The sequence below is a fragment of the Chrysochloris asiatica genome, unplaced genomic scaffold (genome assembly GCF_000296735.1).
Source record: "Chrysochloris asiatica unplaced genomic scaffold, ChrAsi1.0 scaffold00007, whole genome shotgun sequence".
NCBI lineage: Eukaryota > Metazoa > Chordata > Mammalia > Afrosoricida > Chrysochloridae > Chrysochloris > Chrysochloris asiatica.
This window is the reverse complement of record NW_006408525.1, coordinates 3,953,095-3,978,170: the sequence shown is the minus strand read 5'-3', so window position 1 is coordinate 3,978,170 and position 25,076 is coordinate 3,953,095. Positions and strand designations below refer to the sequence as shown.

Sequence of the window (25,076 nt, the reverse complement as noted above, 5' to 3'; positions counted from 1 at the left end):
AAAGCTACTACAAGGTTAACAGGAGGTTAGCATGATGAGCTGGTGCCGTTCCCAGCAGGGACCCCTTCCTCCTGAGGTAAACACTCTGGTCACTGGGTCTCAGGCTGTATGCTGTCTTCATGTATTGGAGTTCACCATTTACAGGTGAGGTATAACTCCTATCCCAGTTCTCTTTGGATGTTCCAATGTTAAACTTGCCTCTGAACGAGACACAACGCTTACATTTCACGGTTGAGATTTATACTACGTCTGCTGACATCTGTGCTGCCCAAAGCAGTAGTCACTAGCCACATGTGACTAAGTTTGAATTAAAATGTAAAAATCCTCAGTTGTGCTAGCTGACTTTCAAGTGCTCCTATGTACCTACAGGCTGTCATACTGGACAGTGCAGATTTAGAAGGTATTTCCATTGTCACAGCAAGTTCTATTGAACACAACTCCTGTTGGCCTTCATTACTGCACTCGGCCTCGGGAGCCTTTCTTTATAAGCAGGTAGTACACAGCTGTCCTTGGATAAAGGTTTTGTTTTTTAATAAACATCAGCCTCATTTCTAGATTTTAGGAGAGGGAGAGTCTCCTGAAGTCGTATGTCCTGCCCCCAGAGAAGTAGCCCAAGTAACATCCTCTTTTTAGGTTCCCACTTGATCCTGGTCCATTCCCCTCAGCATAGGGACCCACACACTTAATAGACCACAGAGAATCAAGTCATAAAAGTTCATTTTGTTTTCTTTCACTTGGGGTTTCATTCTGTATACTGCTGTTTCCAAAAAAAAGACTTTCAGGGACCATTTTGTAAATGCAGCTTTAAAGTGAGCCTGGAGTAAAAGGGGGGATGTGAGGGAAGAGAAGACTTGTGAGTCACTGACCCAGCCTTCACCTCTCTAACCACCAGGGGGGACTCATAGGGAGGGGGGTGCAGATGGTACCAGGACAGATATTTGTTATAAAACTCCCCCGAAACAGCTTTTTAAAGAGAACCAAACCAGCACCCAGATGGAAAGAGCTGTTAAAAGCAGCAAGAGAAACGGATTTCACTTGTGGGACCCACAGTAACTCATTCCTGGCCCAGCGGAGACCCTGAATAGCTGGCGGGTTTGGAAGATGCACTACCTGGGGAAGACAGTCCATCCCCGCTATTCTGTTCCTCCGCTGGCTGGCCTAGCAGGGAGACACCAGCCTCCGTTTTCGGATGCATGCCCAAATCCACTCTGGGGAGACCTGCTGGGCCTCAGGGTTCTTGTCCCCACCGCCCAGGATATGTGTGGCTGAGGCCATGTCAAATTCCTGCACCAGATCTCCGTCGAATGCCACAAAGTAGCGTCTGAGACGGCCGAAGTTTGGTGTGGAGGGTGGCAGGTAGAGCCGCACCCCAGTGAAGATGTCCAGCAGCACCTACAAGTGCAGAGGGGTCAGGGTGGGGTCAGAGGGGCCTCAATCCCATCCTCTAGACCTCCAAATGCTCCAGGCCTGACACCCCACCCAGTCCATCTCTGCCTAAGGGAAAGCACAAAGGAGCTGGTAGCAGGCTCTGGACAGCATATTCTTCAGAGCCAGCCAGTGGCCCTCAGACTCAGTGAAGCCCTTGAAGGTGGAGCAAAGCCCAAGCTACGGAGCTATAGAAGCCCCACCCTGGATGGGCTCTAGGGCTTCAGGGCAGGAGAAGGCACGGGTGGGAATCTGGGAGCTGGGTTAGGGCCTGGATGGCCAGATGGCTGGGCTTAGCCTTTGACTGGGGACAGGAGGGCGCATACACACTCTATCTACACTTTGGGCTATCAGCTTCCCAGGGTAAAGCCAGTGCTCAATCAAAGGGAAAAAGCTCCCATGTGCAGGCCAGTCACCAAGCCAGTGCCCTTGCCCCGTCCTTGCTGGCTGGACCTGCTCCGCCCCATCACAAACTCACACTGCTGCACTCCCACACCCAGACTGGGCTTTCTCCCCTTTAATGTCAATTGTGTTTGGGGCCAGGAGCCCGGCAGGTCCCTCAGCCTCTTGGCTAGGCTGGCTGTTCTAGCTCCTTCCTCTCTGTTGGCTGGCTGGTCGCCTCTGCAAGGCAATGAGAGGGCACAGGGTGGAGCACTGGCCCTGCCCAGAACAAGAGGCTCAGCAGAAGGAAGAGCAGGGGTGAACACTAGCATCTTCTCAGAGTTCATGGCAGAGCTGAGGCCCCAAGCACACTGCTCTTCCCTCCTCACCTTGGTTTGGCATGGGGTGTCATCGGGAGCCTTTCGCTTTACTCCCACTTTCACTGGAGAAGGCTTCACGGGTGGCTTCGGTCCTGCGCTCAGCGTGGTGCCTGTGGGAGAGCGCAGGATGAGAACTAAGAGGAAGTCAACGTAGCACACGGAAGGGCCAGGAGACACTTGATTGGGGGGTGGGGGGTGGGGCACACTATGCCTTTAGTTCAAAGTGGCTTCCCCAGGTTTAAGCCTCCTGGGGTCCTGCTGTTCAGGTTTACTGAGCAGAGTGCCTAGCAGAGCAGCTTCTGGTTCATGGCTGGACATACACAAGAATGTAGACAATGTCTGGCCCCACACACCATCCTCTGTCCCCCAGCCCCTCCCTTACCGCCTTTGCTGTTAAGGTCACCCTGCTTACCCCCTTCTGCCTTCTTGCCACTAGCAGAGGGTTTCTTGGGGGAGGCTCTGGGGGCCTTGTGGGACACAGCAGGCCCTGAGGTGCCCTCGTTCTCTCCACTGCTGCCCCCTGCATTGCCGGCCACTACAGTGAAGTCCGCCCGCTCCTTGGACAGCTGGTACAGTTCCTGAGGAAGGGAGGACACCACCAGGCGATCTTATGCCCTTTCTAGACACAGGTGGTCTAGGGGCATGTTTTAGGTGCACGTGGGGAGTCAAAGCGAAAAAGAAAGGTAGCAAGAAAAGGAACTGGCTTCCTTGGTGCGTTCTCTGTACCTCAGCTGTCAATAAAGTAGGACCTGTCATCTGGGGGCAAGCCCCTACAAGGAAGTTGTGAGACAGAGGCAGCTCAGTGGGTCTAGGGGGCAGCCTGGTGCTGCAGCTCTTAGCTCTGCAATCCCTCAGTGGAATGGGAGAAAGGGGCAGACAGGGCATGTGGACAGGCCAGAAGGCCAAGGGTGCAAAGCTGGGATAACAGGCAGGAAGACAGACACTCATACCCTCACACCCAAAGAGCTGGCACCTTAAGTTGGGGGAGGTTAGTGGCAGATTTCCAGTCCTTATCGTCACGGATTCGAGTGCAGCGAGGGAACCGGATGGAGATCCCATCGGCCGTGTGCGCCTCAGATTTGGAGAACTCAGCCCCTGTGATTTCCCACACGGCAGCTTTCTGTCAGGAGCAAGTTGGACAAGTGAGTAAAGAAAGCAAGCGTGTCACAACAGCATCCAGGAGCAGGGCCAAGCTACCAGGAAACATGGGTTCTGGTCCTACTGATGCTATGTGACCCTAGGGGAGTTCAGCTTTGCTTTTTCTGCTCCTCAGTTTCTGTCAGTACAAGGAGCAGCAGGGTTCTAGGACTAGGGGATGGGAACTTTCTACTGATAGCTGTGTCAACTGCTGCCCCTGCCCCACCCCCCCATGTCTGTCACTCAGCTGAATACTTCCAATTCCCACTCCTGGGGTGAGGTGGCTTTTCCATGTAAGCTGAGTTTGTGGACTGGGGGACCACAGACCACAGGGCTGATACCTTTGGGTCTGGGACGATAAAGTCAGGATAATAGATCTTGTTGACTTTCAGCCAGCCAGGTATCTTTCTGGGATCCTGAAAGATAAAAGATGTGGTTCTCGGCTGTTCACAGCTGGAATGAAGCTTCAATGTCCTTTCTTGGTGATGGGGTGTGAGAAGAGGTGCCCCTCACCCTGTGATTGTCCCTGCTCAGCACAGGTGACCCCGAGGGCATGTGGGTCAGTGGGCCTACTCCACCAGGAAGGTGCTCAGAGACTCTGAAAGCCTAGGAACGCTCCCGTTGGCAAAAGCACAGCTCATCTCTAGGGAGATGGAGAGATGATAGCTGCAGTAATGGTGTGGGGCCAGCCCAGACCTGTCCTCACCTTGCTGATCTTTACCATGTCCAGCTCCTTTTGCAGGCGTGCGAGTGTCGCGTCATCGTGGCCACCTGCACACTTGGTGACGGTGCACCACTTCTGGCTGCCAGGGTCGTAGCAGCCCATGAGGAAGATCGACATCATGCCACCTGGGTGGGGACAGGGGCTGCGTTGTAGGGCAGAGGGAGCCACTTCTGCCAGACCACAGAGTCCCAGGTGCCCAGGGAAAGGCAGCCTGGTTGGGAGGAAAGGGTCTGGGTCCTGGCTTTAGTGTCAGAGTTAACTAGATGTGCAATGTCAACTTAATCTTTCTGAACCCCCACTTCCTCTTCGGTTAAAATGGGGTGAGTAAGCATACCCATTGTGTAGGGCTCTGGTGAAGGGTAAAAGGGACTGAATTGTATCGGACAACATAGTAGATGTTTAAAAGTATTCATTCCCTCTAATTAGGAAATGGAGGTTTTCCGTGAAGACAAAGCTGCCAGGGCCTGAAGAAATATTTGGTGCTATGCTTCCTTGTGCTGAGCAAGCATGTGAGATTCTCGCTTGACCTCTCCTGGCCCTAGTCTGTATGCAGCCTCAGATGTCCCTACTGAGGTGATACTGAGGTGATAGAAGCCAGACTGGGGCCCCAGATGCCAGGACTTGGGAAGTCATGATTGGCTGTGCTGGCAGGTCCATCCAGTAAAAATACCAGCCTGTTCCCAAAGCACAGCCTTCCAAAGTATCATTCCAGGGCTAGAGGCCATCCTGACCTTTGCTCCCTTGCCCATAGAAGGCCCCAAGGACCACTAGGTCAGCTGTGTCGGCCATGGCCCCCTCGTTCAAATAGTCCTTCTTCACTTTCAGCCAGTGCCGTTTCCCAGGCTCGTATGTACCCTGACAGGAAGTAAGAGAGAGACCAAGAGCTAGAATGGAAACCCCATGAGGGCAGGGCTTCTCTTTCTTGGCTATACACCAGATCTACACACTGCCTATCCTATTCTGGTATTATTATTATTATTGTTATTATTTTATGAAAACACAGCCAGAGGAAGACTCCTCTGTAATCCACGGTAGCAGTGCCAACTGATAACCAGCAACAGGGTCCAATTCCTTGCCTGGACACTGTTACCCAGAATGCATGGGGCAGGATGCGGACAGACCTGCATATCCACCCCGTTTCTTCAATTCCTAACACAACCGTTTAAGAGCAGAGCCAAAACACAGGCTTCAGGTACTACTGGAGTCACACAAAGCCCACCCTGCAGATCTGAACCATGTCCAAACAGCCACCCAATCCACCTCAGACTACTACTGCCCTCTCCGGCCAGAGCTGCAGACTCAGGGGAGCAAGCTGAGAGTCTGTGTAAGAGAAGCAAAGGATGTGACCGCCTTACCTTCACGTCCTTCAGTACCAGCCCTTCTAACCCCTCACGGATCACCCGGTTTATCATGTCGACCAGGTCCGAAGCTTTCTGAGCGGCAAGAGAAATATCCGAGGTTGGTGTGTGGAGAGAGAGTAATGTGGGAGTGAGGTGGAGGGTCTTCCCTTTTATACACTGGAAACATCTCAACTTAAGTACAAGGGCAAAGGCTTTGCAAAGCAGGCAGCAGTCTAGCCAGAGAGCTGGTGACTTGGGGTGCCTAGAGATGTAGGTGTTGAGGAATTACCTTACCCTACCCTCCTGGAAACTAGTAGACAACCTATGGAATCGCCAAAGGCAAAATCATCAGCAGGCCCCATAAAAGAGATTAGGACTCATTGCCCTAGTCACACCTCACCCAAGGGGTTCTCTAGCCTGCCTTCCAGGGTAGAGCTCTCACTCACCGTGACTTGCTTCATTTCTGAGAACATGATCCGGTTGGGAATTTCAACCATGTTGTCGTGGAGAAACTTCCGCCGCTCACAAAGAGACCTAGGGGGAAGAGAGAGCTGAGGTCAAGGCTGAGATCTCGCTGGCTTGCATTCAGAATTCTGAGAAGGGAAGCGACACAGTGGTATAAGTGTCAGGAGATGGTATGATGCGGGTAATAGCTCTGCCTGCCTAGGGCTGCAGGCTCCATCTTGACCGAGGATGGACAGTCGTTAAATTGTGGCAGAGCCACTGCATGGCTGTAATTCCTTATGCAGCAGAGGCAAGGGAGAACTGGCCTCTAGCCCATGTAAGTTTCAGAAATCCTGGTGCTACATGAAGAACGACTCAAGACTCTCGGTGTTGATCTGACACCTTGCTGCAGCCCAAACCCAAGGTTGGATGATCCTTAGGTCAGCAGGCTGAGGCAGTGACTTAGATACGAAGCCTAAACCCCAACATCTACCTCCAACAAGGTTTCTCTTTTCTATGTCCTCCTTTTTCCACACTCGAGGTGTACGCATCGGTGACAGGTGTGGAGCAGGGATAATATTTCTAAGTGTGGAAGGAGCCAATAGTGGTTTCTGGGCCCATGATGCAGTTTTGATGCAGCTCAGTCCAGACTGCTAGTTCTCCCTAAGATGGTGCCACCCACAGCCACTCCTATAATCTCTCGTGAAATCAAAACCGCCGAGCTAAAAAACACCTGCTTTACGGCCTTATGGGCGCTGCTGGGGAAGTGACTGGCTCTCCTCGGTGCTCTGCACATCACCATGCTGTGACTCACAACTCAGCAGACACAGCACCTTGTCACCCTGAGTGGGGAGCTCCCTGCTGACCCTGCTCAGGCCAGCTCCTGGGCACACACAGGCATAGGGCCCTTCCCTGCCCTCCTTCCCAGGTGGAAGCCCCTCATCTCCACACCCAGGATACTGGAAACAGATGCCTGGCAGTCTGTGGGCTAAAGATGTTAGTTAACCTCACCTGTCCATCAAGCTGACATCATTGAAGTAAATACAATCAAAAACAAACAGGCACACATTTGCATCTTGGAAGGCAGCTTTCTGTAAAGGAAAAGAAGGCAGTAAGGGGGACAAAAAGGCAAAAAAAAAAATAGGGATGACCAGTCCACTTTTGGGGGCCTTTTGAAGCACCTCAAGGGCAAACTCCTATTTTGCTTTGACAGCTGAAGCCACAAGGGCATTCAGCAGGTGCTGAATGGAAACCAACCCAATTGTAAGCTTTCCTTATGCAAAAAAAAAAAAAAAAAAAAGATACACACAGACTGACAGCACGCACGCATACACACACAGTCACTCATTCTTGCACTCACATGGATGGCCCTGAGCCAGTACCTTGTGTACACCAAGAGTCCCAAAAGGCAGAGGTTTGCCTGTCTTGTTGTCTATCAGGAGCACTTCTGAATCCAAGATCATGCTGTGGCCCCCAGGGAAAGCCTGAGGGATGTAGTCCTTAAAGTGGGCCACCTGGGGACAGAGGGTCACTTAGGCTGGGGATGAATGAGCACCAGGAACCTGAAGCCCAGTCACGGAAGGACAGAGCACAGAACACATGCGGCAGGCCAGCACATGCGCAGGCAGAAGAGGGGTAGTTATCAAGCTATGATCAGGTGGGGGGAGAGCAGACTGGTGACAAAGAAGACAGACAGGATGACATGACCTCAGCAGCAGCAAGGAAAAGGGAGTAGGGCCTTGCCTGAGGAGGGGCACTGAACCCTCAGCTGTACTTCAGAATGTGGATGAAAGGATGTTTGAAATTTATTATTATTATTTTTTTATGAAAGCACAGCCAGAAAAGGCCTCAGTTGTAGCAGTGCCAACTGATAAGCAGCAACAGCGTCCAATTCCTTGCCTGGACACTGTTACCCAGAATGCGTGGGGCAGGATGCAGACAGACCTGCATATCCACCCCTCTTCTCCTTCAATTCTTAATGCAACCATTTAAGAGCAGAGCCAAAGCATAGGAGAGACAAGAGATGAAGGGGTTTTCCAAAGGGAAAGCAGGGAAGAAAAGGCCTTTCATTCTGAACGCCATACTCAAACTTCTTACTGGGCAATAGGAGGGACATTTTACTGCCAACCCCACCAAGCGCAGCTCCTCAGCAGTCTCCCAATGCTCCACAGAACAAGTGAGGCTGCGCTAACGCTCCACAGGCCACTTCTCTTAGCTCTGCCGTGAAATGCCAACACCACATGGCTGGCTGCTTTGTCCCAGCTCTCCAACCAGAAGGCATGGCTTGGGTACAGACATGAACCATGCAGCACAGCCTGACCTGAGCTAGGAGATGGGGGGGCAACAAGGACAGGAGTTCTACGTCTACTGAGCCACATGTTCCTGCTGCCCTGAGAACGGAGAGAGCTGCAGGAGTAGGTTTCTCAATGGCCTCCGATTCTTTCACTGCTCAAGAGCAGATCTGGGCTTCCAGATGTCACCGTGGGACTGTGTTCACATATAATGAATGTATGCTCCATAAGGACCAGGGCTTCTGTCCATTTTTTGTCACTGCTCTATCCCTCCTCCTGAGAATGGTGCCCAGCGCCAACTCAACACTTGGTAGCTATTTGCTGAACACATGAAGGCACTGCAGCCCAGCAGCCAGCCCAGGGGAGCACACAATGTGGACGCTTGAGAGCTGAAGCCTGCCCATGGCTGAGGACACATCACTTTCCTGACTAGCCCAGTTCTGGGCTGTCTGTCCCTGATAAACAATCCCTCATTACTGCAAGACTTCAAAACTGATTTCATTCAACACATACTAAATACATTGCTACTGTGTACCAGAGCTGGGATGCCTATGACCTCTGGCCCTCAGATACCTAGGGCCAGAGGCAGGAAGGAGAGAAGGTCCAGGAAGAAAAGAAGGGACTTATACCTTGTGAGGTAGGACGGGCTTGAGGCTGCGGCTGAAGTAGCTGAAGTGGTCTCCGTTCTTGTGCACCTGCACTCGCTCCCCATCATATTTGATCTCAGAGAACATCCCGTTGGGACACTTCTTCATCGCGTAGTCGATAGACTTGCAGGCCTCGGCCTTGGGGTGGGGAAAAGGAAGCCTGGAGACTCAAGGATGCTTTTCCGATAATGACGAGAGTTAAGGGGCCTGGACTTGGGCTGGCAGGCAGAGCCCAGGCCCTGGGGACTCAGAGAGTCCATTGGAGAGGTGAGAGGGCTAGACAGTTCTAGGCCACGTGGGATTCTGGTGTAAAGCATTATCAGAGTTGACACAGGAATTGTCATTCTGAGGACTATGAATCCGATTATGGTAGAGAACGAACAATGTCAATAGTAAAGCATTTCATCTTTTTCTCTCTCAATAAGTTAGGATCGTGCAGGGCCTCTGGGTTACTGTTGAAAACATCAGTTATCTTAACACAATGCAGGTGATAGTGAGGCTGGCAGGACAACAGGGATCAAGGATTCCTAGGGCAGGACATCCTGACACAGGTCTGCTCATTCCCACACCCACACCACCCCGAACTCAGACACCAGCTTCCATTTATTAAGTAACACCTTGTATGTGTCAGCTCATATGCACACTCTCATTTCATCCTTAAACCAACCCCAGCAATAGGTATTATTGTTTTCATTTTATGGCTGAGAAAACTGAAGTTCAAAGAGGTCAAATACTAGCTTCTTAAGGTAACATTATTACATAGTTAGTAAATGGCAGAAATGAGATTTTAACCTAGACCTAACTCCAATGCCTTAAACCACTAAGCTATACAAGGGGGCTTCAAAAACTGGTGGAAAAATTTCATTATCTTTCCATTCCATTTATTCACATTCTTGGAGCCTCCTCGTATAATCCATGCCATTCTTCAAGAGAGAGGCTATAGAACAGAAACAAGAAGGAATTCCTGTAAAAGACAGAAAGGGCATTACTGCAGGTGACAGGGGTCCCATCTCAGGGACGGAGGTCTCACTACTTTGGGGACTGAGACAATACTTCCCTATCTCAACCAGAGAACTCTAAACTAAGCCTTTGGTATAATGCATTTCTGAAATAAAACACACCACTGGAAAAATCCGAAGAACTTTACAAGCAGATAAGGCAGCGTACGTGGTACAGGGCTGGGACAGTAAATCCCACTCCTCACAGAATAAGCAGAAGGCCGAGATGGTCCAGCAGAGCTTCCATACCTCTTTCCCCAGAAGAAAAAGAGATCTGAGTCACCCTGTCACAGGCAGCCTAGCTCTGCCACCAGCTCCCATAGTGACTTTGGGGCAGGCTGCAGACCTGAGGAGTTACTGAGTACGGCAGGTCAAGCAAGCCAAGTAGACACTTCAGAGAATTACAGATGTCATTCACACAAGAAAATGAAAGACCAAGAGAGCTTAGGTAAGTCACCTAAGACACTAAGCTTGTTGGTGGCAGAGTTGGGGCTCAAGTTTAGATCTTCCCCCTAGATCACACTGTCTTTGCCGTCACCTCCCCATGAGGAAAAAGGTCCCTCTGCAGTCCCACCCTGCCTCCCTCCAACTCCATCAACTTGCAAGAATCCCACCTGAAGCATATGCCACGTGGCGGAGAGCAGGGAGGAGCATGGGCAGGGGCAAGGGCAAGGCCAGAGAAGCGCTCCTCACCAGCATGGGCTGCACAGGGGTCATCAGCGAGGCCTCGACACTCAGAATCCGTCTCTGACCTGGCTCCTTCTCCACCTCCTGCTCATTGCGAAGGATCCGCTCCACCACATCCTGCAGGTTGCGTGAGGCTTTGAAGGCTTCGTAGGCGTTGGGGTCAAGAGCATCTAACCTGTCAAGAGGGACAGGAGCAAGGAAAACACAACCCACTGCCTCTGACCCTATTGTTTCTGAGAGCACTGTCTGACCTCAAAGCAAACAGGGGTCCCAATAGGCTGGGTCCTAGTGTTGAAAGAAAGGAAGAGAAAGAGCTCTTAGAAAAAGTCTTCTTGTGTGCGCTACTGTGCCTACTTGGATATTGCTGTAGCAAAGGAGGGGGTTGGAATGAGCAAGAAACTCAGACTATACCTACTGAACAAATCCCACAAGTACTGGGACAGTTCCTCTGTATACGTGCCATCTCATTTTCAGTTTACGTGGGAGAAAATGAAGGCAGAGGAAGCTCAAGTGAATCATCAGGCTCCCACCGGAAGTCAAAAAGTGAAATGGGAATTCAAATCCAGATTGGGACTCCAAAGTTCTGACAAATGGCAACAAAGGAAGCGGAAAGTGAAGCCGTCCTAGGAGGTGTTACTTACACATGTTTGGCACCTGAGTTCATCTTCAGATCATGTTTGATCAACCTGATGATGCACTTAAGGTCATTGGCTGTACACCTAAGGGATGAGGCATATTTGAATTGGTTCTGAAGAATGCTGGGCCCCCAAGCCTTCCCCTCCACACTGGGCCTGCTTTGACTGGGGCAGCCCCACCTGGAGGCCACGTCCTGCAGGGCCTGCTGCTGCTCGTCCTCCTTGGTGAGTCTGGAGAGCTGCAGGAGGAACTGGTCCACCTCCTGGATGGTAAGGAGGCTCTTGGCAGCTGGGGGGAAGGACTTGCTCTGCTCAAAGAAGACTCTGATTGTCTCTGACACATCACCCTGTCTCCAAAAACCAAAATGCTACTGCTGCAGGCCTGGGGTGGTCAGGTATCGCCCCCACACCCAGGACTCAGATGAACCGGAGGTGTCAATCAATGTTCCTGTCCCCAACTTACACATACCTCTCTTTCTTCTCAGGGCACCTCTACCCATCACTGCCTGAGCCGAGAAGGGACACAAGAAGTAATTGAGGGCTGAGCTAATTTGATTCTTGCTCCAGAATTTGAACTAAAAGGCGAAATATGATCACCAGGAAACAGAAGTTTTTCAATGGACATTTTCCACGGTGCCAAGTCTGGAATCAGGACCAAACCACACAGCTGGATGTCAAATCCCAGTTATAGTGGAGAAGAGCAAGTAACAGAATCGAGAACCACAGCCCCAAAGAGAGAGAGGGAATTTTCTCGCTCTGGGCCTGGCATGGCCCCCAGAAGGGTGTTCTCAGTCCTCAGAACCTTGTGAAATTAACAGCTGTAGCCTTACATTCAACTCCCCCTTCTCGGAAGTTTGCTCAAATAGGTTTCAGTTTCCTAACAACAGCATGCGTCCCAACCAGAACTAAGAGGCTGCAGGTGCCTGGCTTGGCAGAACTGCACCTGGAACGCCGCCGACCCTTCCCCACCCCTGACCTGCTCTAGATCCCGTGCCATGTCATCTGGATTGCAGTTGAAAATGCGGCTGAAAAGCTTCACAATCTGCTTGTCATTCAGGTTGTAAACACTCTTAATGACACCCGGCAGCAGCATCTTTACCGTTAGGTACACGTCACCATGGAAACCATCTGGAGACACAGAGAAAGGAACCCTTCTTGAGAAATGGAGCTTAAATACACAAGCTCAAGGAAGCAGACACTCTAGACTGAAACAGAGCCATGCGAGGGAGCTTCAAAAAATTTGTGGAAATATCCCATTATCTTTGGGTTCCACTTCTCCATGAATTTTTGGACACTCCCTCACATATGACACCTATGTTCTCACAGTGCCTTGGCCATGTCACTACTGTAGAAGAGGCCTCACAGTTGAGTGGCTGGTGCTCACGTGTCTGCCAGGCCTTTAGCCTGTGAATGAAGCCCCGCAGGCCAGAGGCATGACAGTCACTCAGTGATGAGTATGTAACACATGCATAATGACTACTTGTTAGATGCATGAACATTTCAAGTTGTGTGTGTGGTTCACAAAACCCTAATCAAACACACAGGGATTGTGAATTTTCCTCTTGATCAAATGGGATGGCATCTTCTGGTTTCCTGGGGACATAATAAAGGCAGAGGAAGAAAGATACCCAAGTACTCTGAGCACAATTGGCTACATAATTTGTGGGGCCCTGGGCACAATGAAAGGAGCCCTCGTGGTACCATGGGTGAAATGTTGGGCTGCTAACTACAAGGTTGGCAGTTTAAGCCCACCAGCCACTCGGAAGGAGAAAGATGAGGTTATCTGCTCCCCAAAAGATTTAGTTTGGGAAATCCCAAGAAGCAGTTCTACTCTCTCCTGTTTGGCTAGGTATGGGTCATAATCGACTCAATGGCAGTGGTTTGGTGCACAATGAGAATTTGGGGACCCTTGATCAGAGTGATTAAGAATTTCAGGGCAGTGACAGCAGAGCACCAAGCCAATCATGAGGTCCTGTGGAACTGCACAGGCTGTGTACCCAAAAAGCCAGGAGGTTCACGGCCCCACCTCCTGCTGAGCCTTTCCGCAGGAAGTCCTGGATGATCTGGGTCTTTGTGTTGTAGCTAGGATTGTCAGCCACCATGGCGCACAACTTCCGGAACTCCCGCAGCAGACAATCCTTGTGCTTGGGGTCACATCTTCTTGAGGACAGGCTAGTCTTAAGGGGAGGGCTTGAGGGGGCTTCCCCAGAGTTGTTGGGTTTGGCTGTTGGAAAGAGAGAAAGGGAAACAGTGAGATGACTCATTTTCCTTTCCCAGGAAGAAAGGCAAGGAGGGAAACTAACTGGCTTTCTTAGCTGGTGCTTTATACAGTGCTTCACGTGATGCCCCCACATAACCCTCTGGTGCAGGAATCATTATGCCCACTTTACAGAGGTAAAGACATGGGGGTTAGTAATGTCCCCCAAATTCCATACCAAGGAACAATGGCCTGACAGCTGAGCAGATGACCTGGCTGACGTACTTCTCTGGAAGTGAGTGCTTCACAAGGGAACAACAGTTGCATGCGTATCAAGAGTGGCCAGGACGGTCTCAGTACCATTGTAAAGCAGCTCCCAGAACAGGTGGGATGAGGAACAAGAAAGCAAGGGACACACTAGTCAATGTGAAATCCTTGTCACTGCAGACTGTCAGAGGAGGAAGAAGCCTTAAAGATGATCTTCTTACTGAGGAGAACAAAGTAAGACCCCCCCAGGCTCTCCCATCCCTCCCCTCATCACCACTTTCTTGTCTTTCATAATGTCCAAATAAAGGCAGTCAATCAACAAGCCAGGCTTTCCCCCAGACACCTACAAATAGCTCTAAGGCCAACTCTTTCGGGATTCCCTCTCACGTCCATATGATCAGCTGCACAGCAAATTTCATTCTGCAAGCTTGCGGCAAGAGTCAGTAACCTGCTGGAAGCTTCTTCTTGTCAAGGTTATATAAATTTAGCTAGCCTAATCTCTGACTGGAACTGAAGTAGGATTTTAAGGGACAAAATCTCCAAAGCACGATGCTCAACCAGACTGCCAGGTAACTAGAACATAATGTGTCTCCTATTTCCTTCTGAACTCCTTCCCCAAGAGCAGACCCCTTCCAGAAGCAAACTGTCTTTAGCACCACCTGGATTCTTGAGTATTTCTATCTCTGGCCTACCATTAAACAAACAAAAAATCCCAGAGTTTTAAGGTGATAAACGTCCACAGCCAGGTCCCAATTTTGCAGCATCATTTCCTTGAGTCCTGTGAGATACTGTGTAGTAAACAAGGCAGGTATAGCCATTCCTGTTTCACAGATGAGGGCCCGGAGCCTCAGAATCGCGTAGGGACTTCCTTGCGATTAAGTGCCTGTCAAGTGACAGTGCTGAGCCCTGAACCTGTCTTCTGGCCTCTGGCCGAAGCTTCTTTCTACCATGGAAAGCTGTCTCCCAAAACCACCTCTGAGTCTAAGGTTTGGCTTTATTAATTTTCTTTGGCTGAGTCAGTCACAAAAATGCCCCTAACAGTAAGGCAGGTGAAAACACAAGTGTTGGGGGTTAAACAGACGTCAGTGCAAATACCAACTCCATAATGAACCTGAACATCAGTTTTCTTATCCCAAAACTGGGCCTAGTAAAACGGCTTCCTAGGATTAACAGAAGAACAAATGAAAGGACGTTATATAAAAGCCCCAAGTCCAGCCCCACCTGGTACGGACGGCTAATAAAAGATACTGATGCTTTCCACACCTAATGGATGAACAAGGCTTTTTCCTGTCTCATCTGTGAGATAGTAATTCTAGATTTTATATGAAGAAAACCATGTGTGTATACATGTATAAATGCATGTACATAAAGAGGCTTCAAAGTTGTGGAAAAGTGGAATGAATATATAATGGCATTTTCTCACAAACTTTTGGAAGTCCCTTCATATGCATTATAGGTAAAGAGACAGGAAAGAAAACTCACCCTGCTAAGGAGACACAGGTAACAGCTGCAATTGAATCCTCCAGTTAACTGATTGCTCAGCTTCCAGCTGAAATGTCAACTTTCTCAGAGATGTCCTGTCTCATCTTTCAGAGACCTCAGGTCCACATTAATATTTCTCTATATACTTTATAATTCTCCCTCAAAGCTCGTACCAAATTGGATTTATTCACTTACTGGTGATTTCTAGAAATTGCTTACTATCTGGTAGACTGTTAGCATGGTGAGAGGGCAGGAGCTGTGTTTTGGTCATCACTGAATTGCCAGTGCCTAGTACTATGGTGAATTTAGTGTAGGTACTCAGAAAATATTTGTTAAACGGGTTTGGAATACTTATGTGCAGCCTATTATGTACCTACTCAGTAAGTGCTTTACACTTATTATTTCATGTAAGGCTTTACCACAATCCCATGAAGAAGGAGTTTTCCATACTTGCACCGAACAACTCATTTGACAGGTAAATTTAAATAGTCTGCCCAAGGCCAGCCAGCTAACAGGTGTTGGAGGCTGGATCTGAACCCAGGCTGATTCATTTCAAAGTCCACATGCCTGGTCCCTAGGTTGTCCTGGCCCCCAGCAAACAGCAAATAGTTTTCAGAGCCTCTTTTTCTCCTGCTATACGTTCCCCATTTATGGAAACGCTTAAACAAATAGCTGTACAACTGAGAAGAGAAATGGGGGATGTGGTCCATGCATGCTATCTCCCTTCCTGTATTGTTTCAGGGTCAGTGCAGCCCAAGTTTAAGGATGCAAATTCTCAAAAGAATTTCATTATCAAAAAACAAGGAAGGTTATAACTGTCTCAATCTGACCAAGTAACTACAAGTCTGGACCAAACAAATAACGTTCTACTCCAACACAGATTCAAGTGTACAAAGAAATACAATGGAAGTAGAACACTACGCATTAGCCAGTACCGGTCTCTGCTCAGGCAGAAGCAAGAAATTATTATGGAATGAAAGATGAGAGAGAACAGACTAGCACAGAATTTGCACTCTAAGCCAGGATGTTGTTGTTGTTGTTAAGTGCCGTCGAGTTGGTGCCGACCCTCAGCAACCCTGTATAAGGTTTCCAAGGAGCAGCTGGTGAGCTTGAACCGCTGACCTTGCAGTTCAAACGACTTTGCAGTCTGGCGCATTAACCCACAGCGCCACACCAGGACTCCTAAGCCGGGATTTGTTGTTGTTGTTATGTGCCATGGAGTTGGTTCCGACTCATAGCGGCCCTGTACAAGGTTTCCAAGTCTGTATATCTTCATGGGAGCAGAAAGCCTCATCTTTCTCCCACGGAACAGCTGGTAGTTTCGAACAGCTGACCATGAGATTAACAGCCTGATTCGTAACCACTACACTACCAGAGCTCCTTTGGTGGTGGTGGTGGTGGTTAAAGGCACAGAATAGATAAGTAGCTTTAATTTATCTCACCTGAGAAGCCTGAAAATTTCCGGGGGTTGGTATTAGTTACAGAGGTGCCTTTCGCTGGAGATGTCACCTGGCCAGTGGCTGTCAACTTGGTCTGGACAACAGCTTTCTTCTTTGGTGTGCCTGTGGACTTAGAAGACAAATCTGTAGATCACCAAAAGAAAGGGGGGAGAAAACTTTCAGTGAAAGGTCCCAGAGAAAGCTCCCAATGAATCTATCAATCAACTGCTCTTAGACTCTTACTTGGTAAGTTACTTTCACAACACTACTTCAAGGCTGGTAGCTGACCGGCCTTTTTGAGCGGAGTCTGTAAGTGATAGAGTATTGAGACTTAATGGAAGATCTATTACTTTACAGATTGTTGCTATGTGCCGTGGAGTCAGTTCCGACTCATAGTGACCCTGTACAGATAAGGATATTAAAATCATATAGAACTAACTGGATTTGGAAGCATTGGTATAAACTCAAGATTTTGAATATATGCATATATGTAAGCAGTTCGAAACAACCAGCTGTTCCACGGGAGATAGATGAGGCTTTCCACTCCTGTAAAGATTTACAGCCTCGGAAACCCTGTACAGGGTCGCTATGAGTCGGAACCGACTCCACAGCACATAACCAACACCAAAGAGTAAGTGAATCATTTGCTACTAGGAGTCCAGTTCATACATCTATGGGTTCATATAAAAAACTGTGTTTAAGCCTGTCTCTGCAGTCAGTGGATGGCTGCAGACAAATTATCTCTGTAACGCACTTGTCTAAGTCCTGTTAGGGTGCCTTTCAAAATAGGGGATACTTTTTGTGCCATGGGAAAAGATTCTGAGGTCATAACTCATACCAAATTTTTAACAAAATAGAAGTAGACACCTTCCCAAATCATGGGTGCTTTGTGAGAAGTTTATGGGAATGCTGCCCACATAAAACAACAGTTTTTTGATCAACTAAGCACTTAAAGGAAGGTTAGTTAATAAGACCTCAAGGATGAATAATGAGAGGGAAGACCATCAACCTCAATGAATGAAGAAACTGTGGTAGAAATCCAGAACCTGCTAGAAGAAGGTGACAGGTACTGAAGCTGGATTCTCACAAGGTTCAGCTTTTTCAATTTTTAAAAACTTTTTATTGTGAACTGAGTAGAGGTTTACAGACAAGATCATCAGACTTACTTACATTCAATAAATTGTATACTTGCTAACAAATCATACAGAATATCTTGGCCTCAGCATGCTTCCAGCTTGAGGGGTGCCCAAAAGCAGTGCACAAAGATCAGCTAGCTCAGAGAGGTAATCTTTCCATCAGTCTTTTAAGCAAGATAGAAGCTAATGAAGACATTTTTATGGAATAAATCATAACCAGGCATGAGTCTTGGATTTATCAATACAATCTAGAGAGTAAGGTCCAACCAAAATAGTAGCTTCCGAGGTAATCTGTTGGAGAAGTTAAATTCAAGGTAGAAAAGTCAGCTCAGAAGGTTATGGTAACTGTTTTGGGGACAATCACAGAGGCTTATTGCAAAGAAGTTTCAAAAAAACTAAAAGATGCACTGGTGAGAAAAAGGCCAGTGAGCTGTGCTAAGGATTTCGTATCGATTACAATGAATCTGCTCATTCCTTGTGGGTAACGAGGGCTGGCCTACAAGAATTTTATTGGGAAATTTTCTTCCTTCCTCCCTACAGTCCTGATCTTGCCCCTTCAGACTTCTTTTTGCTCCTCAAACTCAAAGAACACTGAAAAGGTGCACGCCTTGAGTCCCTCAAGGATTCTAAAATGCCATTTTGATGTGATGGACATTAAAAAGTAGAGAATTCTGTAGGGAAAGGTTAGAGAGGGGCTAGAAACATCACCTTCAGAAGTGTACAAACCTAGATGGAGGAAAAACAATAGACTCATTAAAATTTTAATTTTTGCTTAATAAAGGTTTCTATGATTTTGTAGCAATACCTTTTGATTTACCCTTGTGTATGAATATGCATGTGTACATACATATATATTTTTGTATGTATAGTCAGAACCAAGTTGACAGCACTTAACAACAACAACAATCTGTCTGTCTCAGTACACATGCATACACATGTTATCTATTCTGCAGCTGTCTGCTATAAAAGCTTAGAAGCAAAGACACCCCAGTGTAATGAGAACACTTAGCATTCAGATTTTGGTCTCTAAAACATTCTCCACTAACAGGAACCAAAGCAGCTCCGAAGAGAAATGGCTGATACTAGGGTGTAGAAGGATGTGGACAAGAGGAGTCTAAGAACATCCTGCTATACAATTAAGCACTTCCAATTACGAATCAGGCTGAAAACCTCAGGGTCAGCAGTTCGAAACTACCAGCTGTTCTGTGGGAGACAGATGAGGATTTCTGCTCCGTAAAGACTTACAGCCTCAGAAACCCTGTACTGGGTCGCTATGAGTCGGAACCGACTCCATGGCACATGACAACAACAATTGCTAATAGAAAAGAAAGAAAAAGAGGAGAACATGTCATAAGAACATTGAAATAAAAATTATTCACAGTAATGAAAAATATGCCATTGGAGAAAATAATCCCCAAGTCCAAATGGGTAACAAATCGATAAATAAAATACAGGTGGTGGGTATTCTACTCTTAGGAGGAACAGGAAAATGTTCCAGATTAAAATAGGCCAAAGAGACATGACGATTAAATGCAACACCAATTGTACTAGAAGGAGAAAAATGCTATAAAAGATAATATTTGATCAACTGACAAAATTGAAATACAGATGGTAGATTATAGAGTATCTTATCAATAATAACTGAGGTTGATAACTATATTGTGGTAATATAAATATATATAAAAGAGTATTAGTGTTCTCCAGCAAAAGACTCTGAAGCTTTTAAAGGTAGGAGCCATGATATATGCAAACTACTCTCAAATACTTGTGGGGGTGGGAGTGTGCGTGGAAAGAGAGAAAGAATGAGTGTGAGTGCAAATGAGAAAAAGTACACCTGTTAACAATGTGTCAAGGGAACCTTTTTCTGCCAAAATCTAAAACATCATTCAGGGGCCAAACAAAATTATTAGCTTAAAAACTAGCCTGCTATATTTGGCCAAACATTTAATGAGCTCACCCCTAATGTGACGGCTAGAACTGCGGTTACCTTGGCAAGGCCAGACCAAATGATGTCACGAGCCTTATATGGCCCGAGTGGCACTGTGGGGTAATGTGCCAGACTGCAAAGCCACTTGAACTGCAAGGTCGGCAGTTCAAGTTCACCAGCTGCTCTTTGGAAACCCTAGACAGGGTCGCTATGGGTCAGAACTGATTCGATGGCACTTAACAAAAACAACATATAACCCACAGGCTAGACGGTCCCCACCCTTGAAATAGGTAGCTCTGGGCAAAGGGATTCTGATTGTTCTTTATATTATTTTTATTGTTGCAACTTTTATGTACATTTGAAATTATTTCCAAATAAAAAGTTATGAAAAAGAAAAAAACAAACAAACTGTACTCTATTCACCACACCCCATTTTCTCTTCGCACCAATAAAATGGAAGAGCAGTGTTCTGCACCATACCTGAAATGTGCTGTGTTATCTGTTCTTTCTCATTGTCTTCTAACTCTTCCCAACCTTCCAGCTCTGTGAGGTCCTCGATCTTCTTTGTGGTGGCCCGGGCCCGCTCCAGTTTCTCAAACATGCATTTAATGTGGTACCACTCTTTCATATCACCCCCAGACTCTGAAAACGGATTGGGTACCACTTTGCCAATTCGGCAAACACCCTTCACAATCTTTTCCTTGCATTTTTTGCAGCCAGCAGTGCCACGTTTAGCATAGTCCACACAGAACCGCTGTTCGGCCATCTCACTGGAGGCACTGCAGAGTCCCACATGCGACCCTGGTGAGAAAACAAGGCAGGTGGCACGTGGTCTTAGACTGTCGCTCTGGAACGGCAGAACAGGCTTTTTCCTCAGGAGGAGGCAGCACCCATGAAGTAGATCTGTCTGTGAACACTGGCTGAACAGTTGGACGTCAGGCCGGTGGTGTCGCTCTGGGAATAGGCACAGTTCTTTTTGGCAGAGTACACGGAGGATTTGTGGGAAGCGGGTCTTGGAAGCCAAAGTCATATAGCTGCATGAAAGGGCGAGAGACAGAGAATGACAGATAAATTAGAAGCTAGGTAGGCTTCCTACTTCTTCAAAAACGTCAAGTTGCCATCAGCCATCCTTTATACTCATGATAATGGCTGTTCATGAGAATTTTAATGTAAACAATTATGTTGAATTGTTTACATTAAAAACCTCCTCAGCACAAGACCATAGCTGGAATCCTGAACCGCATCCAGAATCTTCTGACGGGAAATTTCCACTTGAAATGACAAGCAGACTAGTCTGGAGCGGCCAGAAGATACTTCCTGAAAGAAAGACTGACAGGAAAATACAAAACAATATAGGCAGACTGACTGATTACTACAAGAACAAACAAGTGGCTCACCCGGGAAACATCAAGGCAAGTTGTGGGGGTCCCCCTTCTAAGACTAAGACTCAATTGGAATACACGCTCTGATTGGTGACCACGTTCGTCGCCGATAAGGGGAAGTGAGGGAAAAGCAGCAATGAAGCTGCGAGCTGAGCACTACAATGCTCAACAGACTCCTGTGAACCTGGATGGAGACCTGGTTGACCAGCAGTGTGGCAAGACCTGGGGACTCTAGGACCCAGAGTCAGTGACATAGCTATGGAGGACTGGAGAGGAGAGTGTCCAGCTGATAAGAAGAGAGGGCATATCTATAAGAACACCCACACTTGCAGATAATACCCACTTGACCTGGCTTCAATGACTGGATGATCAGAGCTCAACCAGAAGAGGAAAAAAAGAGTAATCTGATAAAATTTGATGAACTTGACACAAACTTATAGAAGCAGTAGCTCAACAGAGGGAACAAATCTTCACAGTGAGGATCATTCCCACCCCCTCCACACACAGAGTAGACAGGGATGGGCAACTTGGACATTGGCTACCCAGAATGGGGGGGGGGGAGGGGGCTACAGAGGCAAGACGTGACTGGCTTACAAGCTTTCAAGAGGGAACCTACATCCAGAGGGTGTGGAGCAAGGTAGAATCTCCACTGAATAGTATCCACTCTGTATAGTCGGGGCTGATGAAAGGAGATGTGGATGGGTCTCTTGTGGCACAACAGTGAATAACTGTTATCAGGACTGAATGTGACGGTTGGAAATGTAAAGGTAGATGTTTTGTAGCAAGGAGGGGAGTGGTTAACTTTGCAGTCTAGGAGCGGAGGACCCTGGGACCATCAAGGGAGAAGAGTGGAGAACAGAACCCTACCCAGAGAAGCAGTGATGCCAAGGATGGAGGCAGAGACGATGACGTGGGAGATGGAGCAGCTGGGGACTCTGGACCCGGAGAGGAAGAGGGGCTGTGTGCGGATGACCAGGGGGCAGGCTTGCAAGGTATACCCTTTGGTTGGTGGATGATACATGGAGGGGATTGTAACCATGGCAAGGAAACAATATACTACAGGATCAATGTGAAGCTGATGTCCTCCCATGTAAACTATCACATAATTCACAATAAAGCATTAAAAATAAATAAATAAATTGACCTTAGGGGGAAAAAAACCTCCTTGGAAAACGAAGCCTTCTGTATAAATTTATGAATCAGCCCTATTTTGAGAGGCAACTAGCAGAGCCTGGAATCAGACTGCCTGGGTTCAAATCTGAACTTCTCATTGTTGTGTTGTTGTATTAAGTGTCAATGAGTTAGCTCTAACTCACAGCAACTCTGTATAGGGTTTCTGAGGAGGAGCTGATGGGTTTGAACCACCGACCCTGAAGTTAGCAGTCCAGGGCTTATCCTACAATGCTACATCAGAACTCCTTATTGTTGTTGTTAAGTGCCATAGTCAGTTCTGACTTATAATGACCCTATATACAGCTTTCGAGGAGTGGGTGATAGGTTTGAACCTCTGATTTTGAGGGTCAAACAACTTTGTGGTCCAGTGCTTTTTCCTACAGCACCAAACCACAACTTCAGGACCCCTTATTTAGATATCCCTTATTAGCTGTGAGTCAGAACCTACGTGACAGCACTTAAAAATAACAATTAACTGTGTATCTTGGTAGGTAACTTAACCTTAGTTTTTGTTCCTCAGTGTTCACATTTCTAAAGCATGGGTAGTAACAGTACCAAGGAGTTCTCAAGGGACTGAATCCTTAGAACAGAGTTGGGCACACAGCAAGGTCTCAATGAACTGCAGACCTTATGGTTCAAGTGTTTCTCATATGGAGCACACTACTTTAGAGTGAAACTATTATAGCATTATAATTAATCTAAGTTTCAGTTTACTGAAGGACAACATGGTGCAGAGGAAAGCACATGAGCTTTGGAATCATGGAGTGTGGGAGGTCAAGTCTGATCTTTGGAGTTTCCCAGTTGCCATAGAATTGACTCATGGCCACCCCACTATCAGAAAACCGTATCCATAAGGTTTTCAATGGCGCATTATTCAGAAATGGATCGCCACGTCTTTCTTACTGCGTACCTCTGGGTGGACTCACCTGCTAACCTTTCAGTTATTAGACTAACTCAAGCGTAAAACGTTTGATGCATTACATGTATGCACCACCTAGGACTCCCAAGACGGATCATCACTAAACTTCTTTGAGTCTAGGTTTTCTTATTTTTAAAATAGTATAGAGTATATCTACTTTACAGGGTGCTTGTGAGAATTAAAGTGGGGGTTTCTGAACACCCTGAAGATATAACTTTCATGAGATCCACAAAGGACCCCCAAACTTAAAGAACCAAATGTGTGAAAGTATGGCAAACGCGTTAATAGGGGCTCAGGACATGCTAGGTTTGGGTCTCTCTCTTTGTACACCGATCTATGAAGTCATCACCAGGTCCCGGGTGGGACTAGAGGCCGGCGTGGTCAGCAGCCTGTTCCCAGCAGGGCAGGTGGCTCAGGAGGCCCTGGGCCACGAGGAGGCACAATGCTGCTTCTGCCAGGGAACCTGTCGTCCCACACCTCTCTCCCAAACAGCCGCAGCTCAGCATTTCATCAAAGGAACCTGAGACAGAACCGCTGGGACCTGAACATAGCACTGGCTGGGCCGGTGAGCTCCACCGAGGTGGAAGCAGAACCGCGGCACCAGCTTTTCTTGGGGGCTGGCCCGCGGCGCGCCCAGAGTGGATGGGTCTACTGTCCGGGGTGCGGGACCCGTCGGCCTATCCCCAGCACCTCCGAGTCTCTAGAGGCCACCCCAGGGGTGCCAGTGAGCCAGGGGTTGGGGTCGGGCATGCTCTCGCACCGGACCTGGAGAGGTGGGGGGCGGAGCGAGAACGAAGCCCAAATTCCCCCCCGGAGCGCACCAACTTCACCGCATAAGTATGCAGAGGGGACTGTGGTCGGAGGAGCCCCTTGAGAAAGTCCCTAAAGAAAACAGCCCGGGAGGGACGAAGGGAGTTATCTCCCCTCGCGCGGATACTGTGGGAAGGGTCCCAGGAAGCCGTAAAGCTCCCCTATGCGTTCCCGGGGGGCCGCCACGTCACGGAGGGTGTGCCCCGGGGCTCCGCAGGCGGGCGGGGGAGCGGCCGAAGGGGCTGAAACATGGCCCCGCCGAGGTTCGGGCCCTGGCCCGCTTCCATCCCCAGTGCCGGGCCCGCTGCGCCGCCCCTCACCTGCCTTCCCGGCTCCGGCGCACACCATAGGCCTCAGGATCAGGGGCCCACAGGCCGCGGGTAGCCCACGACGGTTGTAGCGCCTGTCTCTTTAAATCCGGGTCCTCGAGCTGGCGACAGTGCGCAGACGCAAAAATGAAGGCCCAAATTACGTAAACTGTCTCCGCCCCCCCGCCTATCACGTAGGCAGTGGTCAGATTGTGCCACGTGTGGCCGGGGTCTTTGGTGCCTTGGTTTGGGGGTGGGGTGGGATGTCTCTTATCACGGCCGGGGTTGAGGGAAGGTAGTTGTGCCCGGAGCGCATCCTAGCCTGAACTTCTGAGGATTTCCCCGACTTTCTTACCTCTAGAGATTAGCTAGCTCAATTTAAAGAACTGTGAAACTACACGATAATGATTTTTGAGAAAGTAAAGATCATTACAATCTATTTCTCTGTATTCTCTCTGCCTTATGACCTCCACAGTGCCTAGCATGTAAATATCCAATAAATAGTGAATTAAAAAGAGGACTATATATGGGTATATGAAATTGTGTAAAGGAGAGATGGAAAAATAATCCCTTACATTATATAGATTTTTTTTAAAGAAAATAACCTTATTCTAATTAACATCACAACAGATATTTTAAGGGGGCCACACAAACATTTGCCCAGCCCCAAACTTGACATCTCAATACAATAAGAACACCTTCTTGGTGATTCAGAAGCAAGGAAGCTATTAATGATGGAGAAGAGCTGTAACTGGGACTTGTACGCTTTATACTGTCACTATCACTTAAGTGGTTACGAATCAGGCTGCTCACCTCACGGTCTGTAGTTCGAAACTACCAGCTGTTCCGCGGGAGAAAGAGGAGGCTTTCTGCTCCCTTAAAGATTTACAGCCTCGGAAACCCTGTACAAGGTCACTATGAGTCAGAACCGACTCCATGGTACTTAA

At 48.1% G+C, this 25,076-nt stretch overlaps 1 protein-coding gene across 1 annotated transcript; it reads right to left on the bottom strand.

The window, feature by feature from the left end:
- Nucleotides 1-1,158: 1,158 nt before the first annotated feature.
- LIG3 (ligase III, DNA, ATP-dependent) lies at nt 1,159-24,260 on the bottom strand. The gene is made up of 20 exons (XM_006832320.1): nt 24,142-24,260; nt 20,018-20,571; nt 16,478-16,618; nt 13,116-13,313; nt 12,066-12,217; nt 11,270-11,436; nt 11,096-11,173; nt 10,461-10,629; nt 8,752-8,907; nt 7,214-7,345; nt 6,843-6,922; nt 5,834-5,921; nt 5,403-5,480; nt 4,779-4,902; nt 4,030-4,172; nt 3,665-3,739; nt 3,160-3,306; nt 2,565-2,764; nt 2,196-2,313; nt 1,159-1,392 (listed from the first exon to the last, which is right to left on the bottom strand). Exons 2-20 carry the CDS (start codon nt 20,565-20,567, stop codon nt 1,159-1,161), a joined length of 3,030 nt encoding a protein of 1,009 aa, XP_006832383.1. The 5' UTR covers nt 20,568-20,571; nt 24,142-24,260.
- Between the last annotated feature and the right edge of the window lie 816 nt (nt 24,261-25,076).